Source organism: Coloeus monedula (assembly GCF_965178545.1).
Source record: "Coloeus monedula genome assembly, chromosome: 1".
NCBI classification, from domain to species: domain Eukaryota; kingdom Metazoa; phylum Chordata; class Aves; order Passeriformes; family Corvidae; genus Coloeus; species Coloeus monedula.
The window spans coordinates 25,320,886-25,342,900 of record NC_138781.1 but is presented as its reverse complement, the minus strand read 5'-3'; the positions used below and the strand labels follow the sequence as shown (position 1 = coordinate 25,342,900).

General features: G+C 38.6%; 1 protein-coding gene across 2 annotated transcripts in view; it reads left to right on the top strand.

Moving 5' to 3' along the window:
• The window catches only part of SLC25A13 (solute carrier family 25 member 13), a 104,095-nt gene that overhangs the window by 22,269 nt on the left and 59,811 nt on the right, over positions 1-22,015 (top strand). For both annotated transcript variants that reach the window (XM_082285068.1, XM_082285067.1), the window contains exons 2-4: positions 1,652-1,705; positions 6,398-6,540; positions 14,284-14,399. In XM_082285068.1, the coding sequence (XP_082141194.1) occupies positions 1,652-1,705; positions 6,398-6,540; positions 14,284-14,399 (313 nt within the window). The remainder of the gene's footprint in view (positions 1-1,651; positions 1,706-6,397; positions 6,541-14,283; positions 14,400-22,015) is intronic.

Genomic DNA, 22,015 nt, shown 5'->3' with positions numbered 1-22,015 from the left:
CTTTACTTTGCCTGTATAGTGGCAAGGTTCTGGATTGAAGCAGCATAGAAATACTGGTTTTTTCTTTCCACAAAGTTCCCAATTGCTCTCGACTATCAGATTTTTACAGAAGGGGTTAAATTAAATCTCTGCTTGCAGTGATTATATTTAGGACAGCTTGCATTTTAGAAAACACACATTTTTATATTCTTAGCTTCACAATTACACTTTGATTTTTTGCAACTGCTTTCACACAGATTTCTGTGCAGACACAGAATTGGGACTCCAACTGTGGACTTTGTCAGTTGAATCCTAGCATAGGTGTGGTTTTTCCCTTTTAAAAAAAAACTTCTAGAATTTTATAAGAAACCTTAATCATATGCTTTTCCTAAAATATTCTGGGTTTTGGTTTGGTTTTCTGAGGTTTTTTTACATGTTTTTGTGGGGGTTTTGTTGTCTTTTTTAGTTTTTAAATGATCCATTTAGGGCGAGGATAAACTTATTGAAGATTTGTCATTAAGTGTACGTGTGAAGATATAATGCCGTTGTACAGCACAGACTCCTTCAATTTTCTGCAGTAGCCCAGTGTGCTACCAGAAATGCACTTGGGGTCACGTTCACCTTTACAGTCTACCATTGCTGTTAAGACTCAGTAAAGTAAAGTAGTGTTTTATTGATAACATTTCTGATGTTTAATTCTTAAGTGAGGGTAAGATTGTATGTCTTGTCCTTTGCCTATTTATTCCCCACTCCAGATACATTTTCACAAGTTTTTTGAAAATCCAGGTTTGCTAGCAAAGTATTCGGGTTTTTTTATTTGGAATAGTATGGTAAATTGACTTGTCAGATGAGGATTATTATGTTAGCAAACAAGATTTTATCAAAGTATCCCAAATAAAGAAGGGGAAACTATAGTAGGCACAGACTGAGAGGACAAATCCACTTGCTGCCGAAAGCAGCAGAAGGACTGTATGGTATATCAACCAGGATAATACTGATGGACTTACTCCACAGTGGGTTGAATATTTTTTGATTCAGTGTTTTGAAAAGAAAATCTGATTACTTTGGGCTTGTGGTGATAAATGTAACTTAAATTGTAGTTGGAACTGCTTAATTTGATCTGCAGAAAAATCTAGATACTCTGCTTTTTGAATTCACCTCATTAAAAGGATCTACACTGTAAGTTTAAAATGGTGTAATAAACCAAATAATTACATTGAAATTCTGTCTTTTATGGAGCTGCTTTCTTGAACAAGTTTGTGAGTCTGAGTATTTCATTCTTGCTTTTTATCAGTTGTGAACTGCATATGGTACTCTGAAATCCTTAGGTGAAAGTTGCTGGAAGTGTAAATGTCTATGGTAAAGATGATACAATGCTGAATCCCAGCAGAGAGATACATTATAAAGGTTTGGTTCTTGAATGTCTTTATGACTTGTTAATGTGTGGCTGTTTAAGAGTTGCAGGGTTGCATAAGGAAAGCAGAACAATAATAACCTTATGTAAGTGTGAAATGGATAAAATAAGCATGGCCAGCTAAAGCAATACGTAATTTATCTAAGGTGAACATTTCTTTTCATCACTCATTCTGTTGTTTGTGTTCTTGTTTTTAAATGACACTTCGACATCTTTTGTATAAGTTATGCATATTAATGTAATTGTATTTACTTGTAGGTGGCTCTAACCAAAAGAGCTGATCCAGCTGAGTTGAAAACAATATTTTTAAAGGTATGTATAAAGTAAATATTTTACTCTTTCTGCTTAAATTTTTCATATCTTTTGCTCTATTATTGCTGCATACAACTCTTGATAGTTTTTTCCAACCATTAATCATTCACCGTATTATTACCATGTTAGACTTAAATACCATTATCAGAATTGAACAATGCTCACCAAGAAGTCAGATATATTCCTGAGTGATTATTGTATTGACTCAGAAGAAGTATTGCTATCTTAGAAAAAACACACATTGTTCAGAGAATGTGGTGGGAGTTTCAGTATTGTTCCTGCATGTGGTAAAATGTTCGTGTAGACATCTTACTGTTAGATGATTTGGTAAACTTTCTTCTTCTGTCCTTGCATCCTTTCTTCCTTTAGGGTTATCTCTGCTTCTCTAATTTGTAGAAATGTTGGGTAGATCACCTTGCGAAGTGCTGGCCATATTTATTATTTAACTGAAATTCCTTCTCTGTTGGCATGCTGTGGAAAGCATGCAAGTAAAGAAATGACTCATACTTGCTTATATACTTGAGAGAAGTGTGCTTTTTTTGCTGGAAACTGGGAGGTGATTCTCCAACCCTACTACTTTCTTGTGAGACCCCCACCTGCAGTGCTGCATCCAGCTCTGGGGCTCCCAACATAAGAAGGATGTGAACCTGTTGGAGCTAGTCCAGAGGAGGGTCACAAAGACAATCAGAGTGCAGGAGCACCTTTGCTATGAAGACAGACCGAGAGTTGGGATTGTTCAGCCTGGGGAAGAGATGTCTCCAGGGAGATCTTAGGCAGCCTTTCAGTACCTCAAGGGAGCCTAAAAGTAATCTGGAGAGGGACATTTTAGAAGTATAGGGACATTTTACAAGAACATGTGGTGATAGGACAAGGGGGAATGACTTCTAAACTGAAAGAGAGTAGGTTTAGATTAAGGAAGTAAGGAAGAAACTCTTACTGTGAGGGTGGTGAAACCCCAGAATAGCTTGCCAGAGAAGTTGTGAGTGCCCCATCCCTGGAAATGTTCAAGGCCAGGTTGGATGGGGGTTTGAGTAATTTGGTCTGATGGAACATGTGTGTGCCTATGGCAGGGAGGTTGGAACTGGATGATCTTTAAAGTCTTTTCCAACCCAAACTATTTTGTGATTTTGTGAAACTGGCTCTCTTTGACCCATTTCCTAAATTTAAATAACTATTTCTAGCCTTCCTAAGATATATTAGTACAGTGTCTGGTAAGTTTAGTTTTCTGTTACTAAAGAAAAAGAGTAAAAAATTTGTGGTTCTGAAGAATAAGTACGAGGTAGATGCCACAGTGCTACTAGAGAGCTGTTGTATCTGAATTGCTTTTATGGAGGTGTTGAGGGCCTAAGGGAGCTCATACCTTTCCAGTTTCTTCCCTCCACCTTTGCTTTTTCCAGCATCATGCCTCACTCTCCATGTAGTTCTTGGTATTTTTTCCATTGTCCCTTGTGAGCTATTATTAACAAGATGTGTAGGTGTCACAATGTATATTGCCAGTATTTATAGTTTTATCATATACTGTCAGTATTTATAGCTCTGAAATCAGATTTTCAGTTGAGAAAGCCAGGATTTAACTTACTAAGTCCTGGAGCTTGTATCTGTCAGGCCAGCAAAAAAAACTCTTGAAAAAGAAGGGGTTTTGTGATTTACAGAGGAAAATATTTGAAGAGCAGGAGCACAGCAGCAGAAAAGGCAGACAAGGAGTAGAACACTGACCTGAGAGATAGTAGCATTGAGGAAGGAAATAAACACACTAGAGAGAGGCCTGGTCCTCTCTGAACTATGAGGTGATCCTCAGTTGGAGAGTGGGGAGGTTGGTTAGTTGGTTTGCTGAGAATAGTGTGAAAAGTGTTTCCCACCCTCCTGTGGGTATTCATCTCTTGCATTTCTGAAGATTGTAGCTCCTGACAACCTTCTGATTTGGTGGATTGAACGGGTAGTAGTTGAGCACACTAAATGCCACCTCTGACTTAATTTTCTTCCTCTTTTGTTTCCCCTTCCACTAAAAAGAAGGCATCCCAATAAAGTGGAGTAATTAAATACGAGCTAAATGTTTGTTCAGTGTAATGCAGAATTGTCGTGCTGCTTACTCCCAAGAAGGAAAAATGATGAGTGAATGCATTACGTTGTTTCATGCTCTAGAGATAAGTGATAGCCAGAGTGTTAATGAAGCTTCTCTAGACTATTTTAAGTGGTGAAGCCAATACAGTTGCTTCTGCAGATTGTGGAATATTCACTTAAAAAATAATTTGACAACCATTCTTTCCTACTTCAATTAAAAATTAAAAAATATGATCGCCATGTAGGAATGGTACCCACAGTGTAGAAATAAATATGAAAGTATCAGTTTAAATGCAGCTGATTGCAGTCAACTTCTAGCATATTTAATATGCCAAATCCCCAGTAGTGTGTTTGCAAATCTTACTTAAAATGGGGTTAAACTTGTTATTACTTGACTATCTAAAATGTATGTAAATAAATTACCAAAAAGCCATTAAGTACTATTGTGTAATATCAAATTCTCTGTGGATATAGTTGTCAGAGTGGGGGGAAATAAAACTGTAAAGAACCAATTTTTAAATGTTGCTCCTCCAAAACGAATAGAATTGATTTTTTTTCTTTTTGTGAAGATAATTTCCAAGAGTACTTCTTCTAAGTCTTCTAACATAACCCCTAAGAGATTAGATTTTAGTCAAAGTGATCAAGCTGACATTTTTGAAGGTCATTTTCTATATGTAGTATAGAGTACGTGATTGGATTTCAAATACACTTGAGTAAATCACAATGACAAGAAACAGGGGGACACTGAAACCTTGTGCTGTTTTCTGTTATTGAGTGCCCTAGCAGGGGGTTAGCCTGGATAAAAAAAAAGAAATACAGAAGCATAGGCTGTCTGACTTATTTGATTTGTTTCTCAACAGCAGCTGTGTTAAAAGTTTCTGAGGCTGGGATTCTGAAGGATTCTGTCTTTCTGCAAATGATTACATTGAAATCAATTGATCTGTTAGTTCTTATAAAAGTATACAATTCAAAATTCCTTGCAGTGTAGCAACTAGAAAGCTTCTGTTACAGTGTCTGTTGAGACAGGAATCCTTTAGTGCTAACCAATATAGAGATGCCAAAGCGAGTTATGTTTTGTTTGGGCTTGCTTCTCTGAAGCCTTGTTTCTTGAAGATATTGCTGTACCTGAAAATGGTATTTATATAGCACTAAAGGAAATAATCTACTTACTGTAACACTTTGGCATCCCTCTGAGAGTTATATGCCTACAGCAGGTATAACAGTACGCTGCAGGCACCAGTATGAAATGAAAACTGGCAGTTTTCATCCCTTAGCAGAGCCACAGTAATGTGAAAGAAAACGTGTGTTTGAAGTACACTACAAAATAGAGATAGGCATCCAATTTATTTATTACTTTAGTGTGGATAATGCTCTGTGGGGAACTGCAACAATAGTTTATCATCCCACCTTGCCTTAAAAAAAAAACCAAAAAAAAAAACAACAACAACAAAAAAAACCCCCAAAACAACAACAACAACAACAACAACAACAACAACAAAAACCCAAAAAAAACCAACAAAAAAAAGAGAAATTAGCAGTTTCTTTCCAGTTCTCAGTGTACATTTGCTATCCCAAGATAGCCCTGTTTCCCTTAAAGCTAACACATGGTTCTGCAAATGTTGCCTGGGATTTCTTTTCCTCTTAATGATTGTCCTTATCCTTTTTTTTTTCTTAAAATACATTCTTTAGGGTTGATTTCAAATTTGACCTTCTGCAGAAAATGAGGACTTTAAAATTTGAGGAATCACCTAGGAATGAGGGTAGGGGTGGTAACAAAGGGAATTTTATGAATTTATTTAGATATGATCTTCAAAAATAGTAATATTACTTTTATTCGCAACATGTTACTGGAGGCTTCTTCCCCTGGGAGCAAATACACTTGGGTCTGTCAGTAGCTGTATTCTGGAGTACTATGCCAGTAACTGTGTGCAAAGCAGGGATAATGTATGGCAGGTGTCAGAACTCTTGTCTTATTTCTGCAGTGTGCTGAACTGTCAAAGTTCGTAGTTTTTGTTACATTGTTCTGCAAATGCTGTTCTTTGGCCTTCTTTCAGCACTTAAGCCAAGGAGGAGTTACCTGTCAGTTCTCTTTTCCGTACGGACCAGCCATGGCTGCAGGTGATGCAGTAGAGTTCTTCAGAACAGCACCCCCAGGTGGACATTCCTGCGGGATCATTTGCTCCACTGGCATTTTGCGGGTGTAACCAACCCTGCCTTCTCATCCCAAAGTAGAATGGCTAAACAAAGGAGTCATTACAGATAAATAAGATATGCTGCAGTACCCTATTGCTGTCAAAGTTTCAGTGGGCCTGAGATGCCACATACATGTTTGCAGATGAGCTTGTGCTTCTTTTTCTGCTTCAAAAACATGTCTGGTATGGAGCATTTCTAGACTACTATGGAGAAATTGTTGATAATCCAAAATTCGTATATCTGCCATTTGTTGTCTGGGAAGCCAAGCCTTCAGCTGCTTGAGTACTCCCCTCTTACTCTTTCCTGTTTGAGTCTAGGCTGTAGCTTCACTGGAGCAGAACCGTCAGAGGCCTGCTTGTTTTTGGAAACTATGAGTGGTGGTAATAAATGCCTGGAGAAGGATGTGTTGAGGAACTAAATATTGTATTCATTTAACAGTATGCAAGTGTGGAGAAGAATGGAGAATTCTTCATGTCTCCAAATGACTTCGTCACACGGTACCTGAAGATAATTGGAGATGGTTTGCCTAATGCAAGCACTGTACAGCTCCTTGCAGGTGTGGTGGATCAGACAAAAGATGGGTGAGTGTTTTTTTTGTGGATTTGTTTTTGGTTTGGGGAGTGGGGGGGATTTGTATTTGATCGGCTTTTTTTTTTCTTTTTCTGTTGTTCATTTAAAAAATACAAAACCACTTTTTTAAAATGTCTGATCAGTCATTTTGAAAAGATCAGTCTGATCCTTGAAGAGTGGTGGGGGGTTGTTTTGTTTTCCCCTGCAGATCCATAAAGGAATACAGTATCTTTTAAGTGAAAAGAGTAGAAACAATGTTTTCAATTGCACCTACCGTTTAGCGGTGCAAACCATTTTCTGTCTACTATGTATTTTTAATTCATGGAACCTTTCATGTTGTTTGGCTGGCTCCCTTAACTCCTGCTTTTCTTTCCTTCCCTGAGTCTCTCTGTCTCTGTTTACTTTATGTATCTGTCACAAACACATTCAAATAGAAATCCAAAGTAAGTTTAGATGGTGTAGGAAGAGATCCTAGAAAAAAGTGCCCCTGCTTTGTTTTGCCATGGCACTGTGAAAGGTTTTTTACCACTGTGTTTTTCTTTCAAGAGGGAGGAGGAGCACCTAAGGTATTTAGGGAGCCACTCTGCAGTCTTGGGAAGACAGCAGTGAAGTTGGTTGCACATGGTTTGCATTTGAAAGGCTGACTTTGCCAATAGGCAAGATTAGTTACCCTTCCATCTTCCTTCACCCTACTTTAATGAAATCCTAGCTTTTGCTTTTGGTACTTGCCCAGGCAAGCTGTCTCTTCACCCATATGAATGCCTCGGTTGAACCCTCCCTTTAAAGTGTCCTTAGAGAAACTTGAGAATAATTAGCTACGGACTTAAAGTATGTAGTTGTGGCATTTTTAGAAACCAGAAAACTTCAGGCATGACTCATATCAGTGGTTGCAGAGAGTAAAATGTGAGATAAACAAAGCATGACTAGAGAATGCAGTCTTCCTAGGTAACAGATGCAGGCATAACTGAGAAGTTTTGCAGTACTTTCTGTGCTCTCTTTTGTGTTCAGCCAGTCTCATGTGTTTGGCAGCTAGGCACCTTAAACCTTGCAGATGAGTTAATGTGATGAGTGCTGCCTCGGTAAAAGAACTCTCTTAAGGGTTTTGTTGGTAACATTGATGGCATCAAGAAGGCCATGGCTTCAGATAGTGTTTGACTGAAAACGTTAAACATTTCTCAGATTTCTTCCCTTGGTTTGATGCCTGCAAAAACAGCATTTTCCAAATTACATGGCTTCAAATCCGTTTTGTAATAAGAAGATTGAGAACATAATCCATACCTTGTGATTTGGATCTCCCTCACAAACAGAAGCTGGTGTCAGGAAGAACAAAATGTAAAACCGTAGCCTATGTGAACTTGTTGACAAGTTGGGATTTCATAACTTGGCGTGATCTTGTAAGAGTTTTGCGGTGTAATATTGAGGCTTCTAATTGCTGCTTTCTGCCGTGGGTAAGGATTGTTTCTGTAATCCACACTGTGCAGTGACAGTTTGTAACGTGTCTGTGGAGAGTCTCTTCTGGTATTCAGGCTGTCTTCCTGTTTAGCTAGTATGTGAAAGAATGGAGAAAGTTCGGAAAGGGATTAGCATCCATCTCTCTAACGTGGCATTGTAGCATTTTTTGCCATGTGGCTCAGCATTTGTACCTTGTTCTCCTGGTGTTTAAAGTAATTTGCGGAGTGATCATCTGAGGCAAGGGTCAGCTGCTTTTTGGTTCCTGTCATGAAATCTCCTAGAGACAGCAACAGGACTATTGGTCTTCTCCTGTTGAATACTGCCAACTTGGCAGTCCAGAACTGCCAGTTTTACAGCGAAGCACAAACCATCTTTTGTTGGTTTTCATTTTTAATAGGCTTGCCAGTGTTTACAGATTTACACGTGTTTAAGGTCATGAGAGTCGGTTCAGTAATTTAGCATTATTTCTATCATAAAATAGAAAGAATCTTGTAAGAGCAATGACAAGTTAATTTTGTTACCGTGTTGGCGACTTAAAGTACTGCAGTTCTGAAAATACTGCTAGAATACTTCCAGAAGCATTTATCCAGCATCTTGAATCCCTCTTTCGCTCTGAAGAAGCAGCTGTTGCTCATGACTGGTGAACATGACCACTTGTCACTAAAAGGGTCTGAGCCTCCCCCAGGGTTGTTCCTAGCACTCTTCAGAATGCTTATTAATTCTTTCTGATTTTGATGACAAGTTAAGTATACGTACCAAGTGTAATCAGTGTGAAATACTAAACTGGGTAAGTACACAGGTGAAAGGCAGACACCACAAGAACTTCTGTCTCATGAGAAGGGCATATATGATGGGCAAAGAGTTTCTGACCCAAGAGCTGAAGAAGTTCTGAGCATGAAATGGAAAGAACTGTAACCCTTACATGCAATCTCACAGTGGTTACTGTAGACAAAATCTCATGTAAGTCTTGCCCAATTCCTGCATTATCAGATATTAAGGATTGGAGGGTCTACACGAGCTACTGTTGTGAGAAACATACAAGACCTCTTAAGGCCTCTGTTCAATGAATATCCGTTGCCATGGGAGCAAGTTTTGCCTCCATCTTAAGCCAGGGCAGAGGTTTATTTGATGGTGGGTTTTCCTGCTGTTCTCTTAACGGAGGCATGTTTTTAAGGTTTCCTCTAAGAAAAGGAGATATTTTCCTTGCTGATGGCCTGACAAACCTTTCAAAGTAGTTGACTGGTAATAACACAGATTTTAATAGGTGTTATATTGCGTTGTTGTTGTTTGTATGAAACAGATTGAAGAGCCTGGTTCCTGGCCTTAAGCCTCTAGCTCCTAATCTTGGTTAAAAAAAAAAAAAAAAGAAGGCTTCATTTAGCCTCAGCCAGATAAGAAATTTTCTCAAAATACAGTAGCTTTCTCAGGGCCTATCAGTAACAGGCCAGGCATTTTCCAACCTGCCTACTGTAATATCATTTTTCAGATTTTTGTTGTACTTTTAAACATCTGCCTAACAAAATAAGTATTTACTGCACGTCTCTGTTTGGACTGTAGTAACTAACACTTTACTGAAAAATACCATATGCTTTATTTTTAGAAAGGACAAAATGTTCAAAAATAACACTTGGAAATGCCAGCATTTTCCATTATTATTGGATATAAATTTATCCTCTAATGCAGCAATTTACACTATACTTAGTTTACCTAGCTTGCAGTGTAAAATAATAGATGTAGCTTCAATTTGTGTCCCATTATGTTACCATGTTTAAATTGCTGATACAGTAAAAATATCTGCATTGATTTCTGAAGAAAACCTCTTCATCATTGCATTTGTATGTATTATTACAGCAGGTAATGGCTTTTTTTTCTTTGCATGGCTACTTGCAGACTTTCTGTGGTGGGAATGTGTCGTGTCCATGGCGTGTGCAGATACCATGGGTGTGAGCATGGAAGAAAGGAGAGTAGTAAATAGTGATTTTGCTGCACCATACCCAGTTGTTCTGTTTGGACTGGTGCTTTTGTATGTGGATGCTTTTAAAATATCACGATTTGAACCTTCCTGAATAAATCGTGCAGTATTGGCACTGATAATGAGGATGTGAAGGTGAAGGAAGACTTCGATTTACTTGGGTGGAATATCTTCAAAACTGAAATAAAATTTCGTAAACATTTCAGCTTCCTCTCCTTGTGCTGTTAAAATCACTAGGTTTTTCTCTGCTTTTGTTACATAAATGACTACTTGTTTAGGTATATAAAATAACTCTTAAGTAGTATATTGAAGTCCATGTTAATATGTGCTGTTTAATGACACCTAATGATATTCACTGAAGGGTTATGCTAAACCCAAAAGGGTGATGCTAAACCAGAGAGAAAACGTGTTACCCAGGCAACTACCCTTGTGCAGTATAGAGAAGTGAGCATATGGCTATGTAGTACACATTATTTCAGCATCTTTAAGCATTAAGAATCACACGTGTAATTGACTGAAAAATTACTGCTCAGTTACTGTATTGTATGGTCATAATAGAAGTAAATGAATACGTCGTTGTTAGAATAGATCTGTTGGGAATCACTAGCAGGCTACTCTACTTAGGGAGCAAAAATACAATAAGAAGAAAATAGCTGGTTTAATTAACATGTAAAAATTGGGTTAATTTGAATTCAGCTGGCACAGCAGATATTAATGTCTCTTCTTTAACAGTCTGGCTAGAACCACACAATTTGTACACTTTTAATCTTCCTAGTTCTATGAATAATTGTTTTAAAAAATGGATATAGGGTTATTTTCAGCAACTATCTGTGACTTACTAGGGAGGTTATTGCTTCCAAGTACTGAAAAAGAATGCTTCCACCAGTATAAAATCTTGTATGAGTGTTAATACATGGAGTTTTAATCAAAGTCAGGCCTAGTAACATAGAATATGTTCTTAACATGGTGCTGGGATTCTGTTGGGCTAGGTGCTGTATTTCTTTTCCGTGCTGTCATCAGTGTATTGTGATCTGTTGGTAAGGACATGTGCAGGTTGTTGTTTCACACAAAAAGTGGCTTTACCAAAATGGCATTGGCAGAGATTCTGCATTTGTAATTCTAAACAATCCTATTCTAGAGTCTTGTCACCTGCTGTCTTATTTGTTCTTTCTGTGTGCATGTATTATAACCTTGTGGACAGAACTCAGTGCTTTGGATCTGTTTACTGTTCTGTCAGGTACGTAACCAATAATAACAAATAATAATGGCCTTTTATAGCCAGTAAGTCACAGTAAATACGCATTGTAACAGTAAATATGCATCAATGCAAAACTGAGTAGGTTGTGATATATTGGTTTAAAATTGAAGGAAATGTTACTTTAGAAAAAATTTCTTTTGGCTTAGAAGGGATGGAAGTTTTCTTCCTTTGAAGACTGAGTATCTGTGTAGTCTGTGTCTAACAGTGGGGAGTACTTAGAGCTCTCAAGGAGTTTAAGGGACTGATAGATTGCTCGTGTGCTAACATGTGCATATGTAACAAGGCACGGGCTTCTTTGCCAGTAAAGCTTAAGGCATTCTTATATGTTTGCTGACATCATCAATTGTGAGTTTAATCTTAAGAATACCTGAGGAGGTTTCTTTTTATTTACTTCTTGCACTATGTTATAACTTATGGTGGCAAGCTCCCAGAGTTAATTATTTGTTAGACCATTTCATACTCTACGTTTCTGTTACTTTTATTGCATGTATATTGAGGGAGGTAGTGTAGAACAGCTTTTAGGCCATCTCTATGCTGTGCTTTTTTTTAAAAAAATGTCCTCTTTTAGTCATCTTCTCATGTTTTTATGTTCCTCGTGGAAGTCTGCTTGTTACTCGGTGGATGTTTGGCTGCTGATGTGCAGCAAGCACACTTCAAGTGTTGACATAGGAAAGCCAGTAGATGTAGTATTTTTAGACTTCAGCAAAGCTGTTGATACTGTCTCTCATAGTGTCCTTCTGGACAAAATGTCCAGCACACAGCTGAATAGCCATGTTACATGATGGGTGAGCAACTGGCTTACAGGTCAGGCACAAAGGGTTACAGTGAACAGGGTGACATCAGGCTGGCGACTTGTCACTGGGGGGTTTCTGCAGGGCCCCATCCTCAGCCCTGTGCTCTTCAGCATCTTCGTAAGTGACCCTGATGCAGGACTTAGAGGGATACTAAGTAAGTTTGCCAACTGCTGACTTCCTCAAGGGCAGAGAGGCCCTGCAGAGAGACATCAACAAATCAGAGAGATGGGCAATCACCAACTGTATGAAGTTGAACAAGGGAAAGTGTCAGATTCTGCACCTGGGATGGGGCAACCCTGGATATACAGACAGACTGGGGAATGAGAGGCTGAAGAGAAGTGTTGTGAAAAAGGACCTGGGGGTCCTGGTCAGCAGAAGGTTGAAAATGATTCAGCAGTGTCCTGGCAGCCAGGAGGGCCAAGTGTGTCCTGGGGGGCATCAGGCACAGCATCACCAGCTGGGTAAGGGAGGGGATTGTCCAGCTCTGCTCTGCACTGGGGCAGCCTCACCTTGAATATTGTGTGCAGTTTTGGATGCTGCAATGTAAGAAAGACCTTAAGCTGTTAGAGAGTGTCCAAAGGACGGCAACAAAGATGATAAAGGGCCTTGAGGGGAAACCATATGGGGAATAGCTGAGGTCACTTGGTCTGTTCAGCCTGGAGAAGACTGAAGGGAGACCTCGTTGCAGTCTACAATTTCCTCATGAGGGGAAGAGGAGGAGCAAGTACTAAACTCTTCACTCTTGTGACCCGTGTCAGAATTGGAAGAAACAGCATGAAGCTGAGTTGGAGGAGGTTTAGGTTAGATATTAGGAAAAGGTTTTTGACTCAGAGTGGGGTTGGGTACTGGAACAGGCTTTCCAGGGAAGTATCACAGCACCAAGCCTGTCTGAGTTCAGGAAGGACAGTGCTCTCAGGTACATGGTGTGAGTCTTGGGGATGGACTTGTGCAGGGCCAGGAGTTGGATTCCATGATCCTGACGGGCCCCTTCCTACTCAGCATGTTCTCTGAATTCCCATAAAACAGGTGACTGGAAATTGCTGTATAGTCATCGGTCATCATAACTTGATGGAAAAAATACCTTTTCCAACTTATTCAAACTCTTAGTTCTTCACTGTTATTGCATCCTGAGTAGAAGTTTTCATTGAACTGGCTGCAGTGTCATTTTGAATCAAAGTCCTAAGGATATAGTTAGTTTCCAGTAAAAATCCCTTGGGTTTGTGTGTGTTTCTTGACACTGGATACTCTGAATTTTGTGCTTTCCAGAAATAATCCTTGTTCCCCAGCTGCTGCCACATGAACCCATTAAAGCTACCTGCCTGCTACACTGACATAAAGCAGCCTGAGAGACGGCAATCTTAAGTATCCCAGACTGCCAGCAGGCCCTGCTGCCACATATTTGAAGATGACTTTAAACTCTACAGCCTAGACATTAAAAAAGCAGCAAAATGGAAGAATAGTTGGCCTTTGCCTCTTTAAGAATAGGAGTTTGATCTCCATTTCAACTCTTGGGTGTGACACAGAGAAATTAGAATGCTCAGGGTCTTTGCTGTATCAACCCTACTGCTGGAAACAATGCCAAGTTCTCTAATTATGTATTTCTGCTTATGAACTAACTTCTGGAAGGACAGCTCTACTTTTATCTATGCCCTACTACTGTGCTAGCACATTAGGAACCTGGCTGTAATGATGAATTTGAATAAACTGCTCTTGGGCTGAGGAAGAACAGGCAGACTACTGATTGAAATTTATGACTCAACATGCAGGACTGGAGGGCTGTGATGGATGACTAATAAGTTGCTAGCAAACAGTTAACACATTCTGATCGGTTCCTTCTGAAGTGAGTGGCAGCATGTAGGTCTTGAATGGATTTGCTTTCCAAAAGTGCTAACTACTGAGTCTTGAGGGAAGTTACTCATGTCTTTATTGGCTCTGTCTTGCTAGTGGAGGGAGGTAGGCTCCCCCAGAGGGCAGTTCACTTAGACATTAAAGCTGAGGTGAGTAGCCATGCTGAGTGTTTTGCTTATTTTATGTTTTGTTGTGACTTGCTGAGGGGAATAATTCCTTGTTTAACAGACACTTCCATTTAGTGATATAAAGGCTTCCTGACATCACTGGAGATAGGGCATTTTAGGACAAATTTTAATCCCTATTGAACACATTTTGAACACAGTTTGGTTATGATCTTATTTCTTTTGTATAATCAGTATTATATTGTATTTCAGGTTTGTGCAAGCAAGTTGGTTTCATAGCTATTGCTTTTTCCTTCATCCCTTAGGTTGATATCCTTTCAAGAGTTTGTGGCGTTTGAATCAGTCCTGTGTGCTCCAGATGCATTGTTCATAGTAGCCTTTCAGCTGTTTGACAAGACTGGCAAAGGAGAAGTTACTTTTGGTAAGACATTCTTAAATGTGCATTCTTAATGTAAAAATCCCTACCTATGCCAAACTCTGTTTCACCTTCTGTTACTGTAGGAGACGGTGATTGGTAGCAGAACTACACTAAAGCCGAGCAGCTTTGTCTGAACTTCTAAAATAATTTATGTGTGCACAGTATGAAGCCAAGGTCATCATCATAGTTTTCTCTGCAGAACTGGTCACTTCTCTTTTTCTCTTCCCCAACATGCTTGTGCAGGTCCAGAACAGCAGTGAAAGGTGACTATAGGAAATGATTGTAAAACTGCAAGAAAGTTGCCAGCAGACCTGGGTGAATATTGGATTTGAAATTATTACCCAGAATTATTACTTGTTTAAATTGGCTATATTTCAATCTGGCTGACTTTTAACTCTTAAAACTGTATTCTGTGATATTTTTCAGTAATAAATTAATTACTGTGTGCCCTTTGCCATTCCCTCCCCTAGAAAATTCAGCTGTGCCTTGGAGGTGTGATGTTTGCACTGATACTGAGATACACTCAGGCCAGTATAAAACTTGATTAAGGGGACTGTTTATTTCTAGATATCCTAGAGATAGCTTTTGATATCTGCAGGACTATCTGCCATCTGCCTAATGACAAGGCCAATTCCATCTGAAAGAAGGATTTAGAATTTAGCAGCTTGGACTAATTTCTGATATTGAGCTTGCACTTCAAAAAGTATGGGGAATTCTTTTGCTGAGTACCTTTACTGGATAAAATTGCTATTTCTGATCTGCTACATTTGGATGTGGTTATTCATGTATATTAAGTTTTATTGATTGGTTGTTAAACAGTTCTAAGTGAATGGAAAATTTGATGACATTGACTCTGTCTTTCCAAAATGTATGGTGCACACATCCGTTGCCTTTTACTAGTATTTCCCATACATGTCATGCTCCAGTTAGAAAAGCCCTTCTCTTTCCATTTGAACTAATAAGATTCTGTAACCATTGCTTGAAGCATCTCTGTATTCCTTCCACCAACTCCAAAAATCTGTATTTGAAGTTGCGGCCGTTGAGAAGACTTGTTGTCTCTTCTTGTGTCTGTTTTGGTTTTTTATTATTTTGGTAGTCTGTTGAGGTTGTGAAAGATGTGCTTTTTGTGTGCAATGTTTTAGAAGCTACTACAGATGATAAAAGATTTGCAAGAATTTCAGAAAAAGTTTCTGCAGATTATAACCTTGATGAAGGAAGTATTTTGTGCCTAACATTTCTGTGCATGTAAATGGGCAGAGAAGCAGTGAGAGATGCCATGCTTTTAAAACAGGAGGGAATGCATATTTTGCTAGGGTTTTGTTCTAGTGAAGGCAGACCAGAGTTCCTGGAATGTCTGTGATGTGCAGGTTCTTGTCTGCGTCAGAGCCTCCGGTTGCTTGGAGCACTCATTAATAATCTAGGAAGAACTGTAATCGTTTGATCTGAATGCTGAATGAGTCCGACTTTTTAACTCTTGGCATTCTTGTTCCTGTTTTTCCTCCTGTCAAATGCTTCCCTTGGGGTTTGACACAGTGAGTCAAAGGATTTGTTTGGCATTTGAAGTCCATTGAAGTCCTTCTCGTGATGAGAGAAAATCCCATATCAGACTGTATTTAAGGTATTTGAAAGAGGAGACATGCCAACATTGGCAGAACCTCAGATAGCTTTTGTTTAATTCCTTCATCTCCCCTTTTGAAACCATAAATGTATTTGTAACTTCTGTATAGTACCTTGTAGCTACTACCCCAGCAAATGCCTGGACTGGGGAGGAAGGAAGAGCTGTCTCAGTGTTGTGCATTCTCAGTGGAAATGGTTGACCTTTAGACAAAGCTAGTTCCTTATTTTCTATCGCAAGGAGGAAAAAGAAGTTTTATTTTCCTGCTATTATGAAAAAAACCCCCTAATATTTTTTATAAATACATTATTAAAATACTATCTTGTAACGTTGCCATTCAATGCCTCAGTCACGTGTCTTTGAGGTTAATTATGAGATCTTTTTCCATTCACTTGAATGAGAGTGGTATCAAGTCCTTATCGAGGCTAGGAGACTTAAATAGGGGTTTTGTACACTGTGGAATTACAGTGTGAAAGGAACAGAAGAAAGGGGAAAGGATAATTTTTCAGTATACTGCTGTTAGGTGTTGTATCTCAAGGCTCTCATTTTAAGTCTGTACCTCATTTTATTGTTGTAAAGAAACAGCATCGCTTATCTGTGCGGTCGTTGTTTTTTGTACGCTAAAATAATGATACAAATATTTTAGCTTATATCAAACAGAATAATTCCCAGCAGTGAACTTCACATTTTCTACCATGCAAATCCATCCAAATCTTCTTCTTCCATAGGTGCACTTGGCTCAGCATCTTTGTTAAATGAATTAATAATGAGCTTTATGTCAATGAACTTTTACACTGAATGTGAGATCCGGGCTGTGGATACTCAGAGAAGTGTTCTGGGTAAAGAAGTTCCAATTTAACACTTTGCACTTTTCTTGAAAAATGCTGCACTCTTACTTTAGCTTTTGGGTTGGAAGTGTGTTTGCATTTTAGCTGTATGTTGGCATCTCTGCAATTTAAAATGTTTCATTTCTTTCGAGTTGCAAGTTAACTGTACCTGGTTCTTTGACAGAAGTATTACCTATTTAAAAGGGCTGATGTGCAAGCAGTGTGGGTACATGGTGGGGAGAAGTATTTCTAGTTTATTGCTTTTTGAGGTGAATTAAATGGCCACTAGTAAATTAGTGGCTAGTGGCTGATTGAGACTACACCTGGCTGTTGCATCATGTTGTAGATTTACTTTCTGCTGAAGTGTCAAAGCTTTGACAGTTTGTAAGGAGTTAAAGCTCTCAGCAGGAAAGTGAGAGGAAGTTTAGCTGGCTTTTAAATTCGAGGCAAAGAGCAAACCATTGCTTCTTACTGTTGAGTGTTGACAGGCACATAAAAGCTGATAATGTAAGTCCAGGGGTTTAAGAGACTTAGTAGAGTTGCTTTTTTGTTGTATGACTGTATTTTAATGCCTCATTAAAGAAGCAGAGCCCTTTGAAATTCTTTACTAGATGGCATTTAAAAAAAGGTGAGCTGGTTGGGTAAAAAAGTGTTTAAAAACTAAGTTGTTGTAAACTTCATCTTTAATTTTGGATGGGTAAATTACATCATGGCACCTAACAGTTCTGAGCTGTGAATAACACAGCAGTGATACCCAGGAACTGGAACTTACCTTTTCTGATACCAGTTCTCACAAGCCCTAGTGAAGGGCAAAATAAGTATTGTCCATGTTGATTTTGTTAAGAGAGTAAGGAAAGGCACAATAAGAGCTGTGGTTGCCTGAGTCTGTGCTGCCAACCATTATTGAACCTGCTTTAAAGATTTTAGTTCTGATTTGTGTTAGTTACCCACCAGACAGAAATTCTTGCTCTTGTACTTAATGAAATGGAGCTGTGGTATAGTGTGTGTTTTTATGGCCTTGGTTTTCTTTTTAAATGGTCCTCTAACTCAATCTGAAGCTGTTTCAAAATGGATGCTGTGTTGTGCTGCTTTGAGAAATATGAGTATGCTGTAAAATGTCAGTCCTTTAATTAAAAAAAAAACCCAAAAAACAACCTCCCTCCAAAGCCAGCAAAAACATGAAGGAAATTGGGAACCCAACCCCCAAATTTTTGTTAAGCGCAACAGCTGCCGATTTGAGCATTGTATTTTGCTTTTGTCTGTAAACAAGACTTTATTGGCATGCAGACAGCAGCTACTGTGGGTCTCTGCTTCTGTTATTAATTATATCAGTACAGTTCTTAGATAAACACATTAATTAAGGATACATCTTACTAAGTGCTCCTGTTTGCTGATACCTGATACTTGAATTGCCTGAATACTTGTTTGTAAACTTTCTAAAAGGACATAGCTCTTAGCAGAGGTTTAAATAGCTACACAGCTATTGTGATAAGCTTCAGAGTTTTTTCTTCTATGATAATGCTCTGATATTTTTTTAATACGCAAAAAGTTATTACAGAAGTTTCATCATTGCTTTCATGACCAAAGAATTAGGTTCTGATTGCGTGACGTAGCTCTTGCTTTTGTTACAGATGATTACTTCTTTTATACTTCACGCTGTAATTGCTGGTATGACTTGGTTCTTCTTATGGTATCTGTAATTCTTTTTATCTCTTGCACAACACCTAGCTTCTTGATGCCCAGCCTGGTACACTGAATACCATGTAAAGCAATGAAAAGCTAAATCTGAACCAACAAAATAAATCGCTGGAGCTGTAAGCTTTGATCTCTTGACAAACTGCAGTGTTCAGTATTTATCAGTGATACTTCTGTTGCTGGTTCAAATTGACTCGAAACCCGTTGTAGCTAGTGATGTGTTAGCTTACACATCACAGCTTCATCTATACAGTGAAATGTTGTTGGTTTATAAATGACAGATACGGTGGCCCCAGTGGCAACATTACAAATGCAACATCTCTTTAGTCTCTGATGGGTTTTGTTGTTTGTACAACATTGGATTTTGCACAAAAAATTGCCAGTTTTAATTACAAGAGGATGTAAAGTAGACTTGTTAGTATATTTATTTTCTTCAAAACAATTTTTGAAATCTTCTCAGACTATTTTTTGAGAATTTCATTTCTAGACATATGTCAACTTGGCAAGTTTTTGTTTTGTTTTGTTTTCTTTTAACTAAAATGTTATGTAACCAGGTAGACTTTGATGCAGGCATCTTAAATAAAAGCCTGTTTAGATACAAAGTGAGTCTGTCATTCTAAATATTAGGAGAAGCTTTTGTCCTGTTAAACTGTTTGGTTTCATTTGGTCTAGAAAATGCAACTGAGTTTTCTAAATCATCCAGAACTGAAATTCAGTGCTTCAGTTTGTTCTTTGTTGTTGGTTTTATTCTGTTGTTTTGTTGGGCGTGGTCAGTGAATCATCAAACAATTCAGATTGGAGGGGCTGGCAGCAGCCATCTGGTTCAAACCCTTGCAGCACCACCATCAGGACCAGTTTCTTGAGGGGCAATATCTAATCAACTTTTTAAATAATCTCTGAGGCTGGAGACTCTGCAGCCTGTATGAGCAAGCATCTCCCAGTGTTTGATCACTATTGTAGTGGAAGACTAAATTCCTGAGGCCTAGTTGGGATTGTCAGTGTTCTAGCTTGCATCCATTGCCTCTTGTCCTTCCACTGTGCACCTCTGTCTTCCCTTCACCATTCTTTTGGGTAGCTATAGACAACAATGAGGTCCTCCTTTCGATCTCCCTTCTCCAGGCTAAGAAAACCCCATTCCATCAGCCTCTCTATGCATGTCACATGCATCATCCCCCAGCTGCCTTGTATGGAGAAAATAGAAGTGATACTCTGTTTTTGTTAGCAGGTTGTGCTGTTTCCCTTGGTGAAAGTGATATGATTTTTTTTATTATTATTATGATTATTATTATTTCTCAGGGCAAGAGGAGTAAGTTTCTTTTTTATGCCCACAGGGGGCCTAGTGCTTTTCAAACTTGAGGTCTTAGGGTGCTGGCAGTTTGTTGCTAGCTTCTAATGAGGACACTAAAGGTAATAAGGACATGTAAGGCTGTTGCCAGTGAACTGAAATTATGGATAGCCACAGTTTAAATAGAAATATTTTTAAGGGATTGCATTCTGGAAAATTCCTGAAAACATTTTAAGTAAGCAAATTATGTAATAGTCTGTGTGTAAATTCATGTTGTTACCACTTACATACAGTGGAGACAGAAGATGCAGACAAGCTTGAATCCAGTGCCTTACTTGCTGAGGGTGATGGCACTTTTGGAAAGAGCCTGGGGTGGTTTTTTTTTTGGTGGTATTTGCAGTGTGTATCACAGGTAAGAGAAGTACACAAGTATCTCAATCAAAAATTAGGGCCAAGTTGAACAGGATGCTGTATGGACATGTCATGAGAAAGTGAATTAGTAGTTTTTAGAAGGGACAAGAGCACAAACAACCAGAGCAGGGGGAAGGTAAGATGATTAAAAAGAGAACAATTTCAGCAGATTTGTGAAGTTGAAGTTTATCATGGATCTTTTTGGTTGGGAAAAATCATGGAGGCACAAACATGTTCTGTGTGAAAATGTTTTCATTAAGGTAAAATTAATCTGTGAGACTGCTCTGTCCTTGTTGAAAAGTTTGGCTAGGACAATGAATTATGTTCAGTAGCTCGTGTCTCTCTCCTGATAAAGAATGCATGCTGAACATTTTTTAGGATTTGCACTGGACTTTATGGTTTGCTGCAGGCATTTTGGGGGATCTGTTTGGTTGTTGTCTTCTTTGAAGTCTACTTACAACATTTGATAGACATTTACTTACCAATACTGGTCTTCATCTCAACTCAGTGTACAACAGGTGCTGTACAGCCTTCGTTGATTCTTCCAACCGCAAAATGAATGTAGTTCGTATCTGAACAGAAGTGACCAATTTTAGTGGGAGACTCCAGCCTCCTGCTTCTCTGCCCTGCTGTGGCTGCCTCTAAGGATGCTGGCACTCCACTGGAGCTGTTGCAGTACAGTCTTTTTTAATGCCTGAAGATGTGCTGAGTTAACCAATGCATTTTCTAAGAGCAACCCATCAAGAATCATAAGCTTTTGCTTCTCATTGTTGGGCTCCAGATGTTGGTATGCTATCTGGAGGTGAAAAAACATTTTGAGGGCATCCATTTTTTTATATATGTGGAGCTTTATTGCACTTCTTTAATGATCAGCTTTTATTACAAAAAGAACTATCCTGATTTTTAGAACTTTTATAGTGACATATGAGCAATGTTTTCTGAACGACTGAATGTAGATACCTGGGAATATCAGATTGGCATGTATGTGTTGTATGGTAACTTGTCAGAGATCTGAAGAACTGCTCAGAGGATGTTCCAGTTCAGTGGGTTAACAATCCTCTTTTTACAAACGACCAACTGTAGATTTGCACAGTTGACTATAATGGCTCCAATTTTAAAAGACAGAGGTAACAGACTTCCAGTTGGTGGGTTAGTTCAAGAATACTACATGCTCAGATGGCTAAAATATTGTGCTTTCTGCTGCTACTTAAAAAGAAAAAAATAGGTGTGGAAAAGGTGGGAACATGCCAAATTGAGGGTCAGTTTCAACTGTAGGAGGTCACTCTTTGGTTAATGGAGAAACTCTTTGGTAATCTGAGGGTTAGCCATCTGTATATCCTGTTGGAAAAAGAAGCCCAACATGATTACTAGGCAGCATTTGGGGAGGAACCAAAAGCTTCCACACAAGAATATATTTTAAACCGTGTCAGAAGCAGTATATCAATTTAAGCTTGTTTTTTATTGAGATTTTTCCCCATCCTGTTTTCAAACTGGCCTGGAATTGCAGATTCGGAAGTAAAAACTTCAGCAGATCCTAAGAGCCAGAAAAGTGGTTTGCTATTACAGATTTTAATATGAAATTTCAAATAGCAAAATACATGTTTTTGTGGTGTGTGTAGTTTAGTTTTCTAAATTGGAAAATCTGCTGTTACATAGCAGTTAATGACTATTTTTTCCTAACATTTGGAATTCAGGACCTGATTTGATAAGCTGATAAAAGAAAACAAAACTGAAAACATACTGGAAGTGCTCAAAGTGAAAATTACAGTTTAGATAGGTTTGAGGG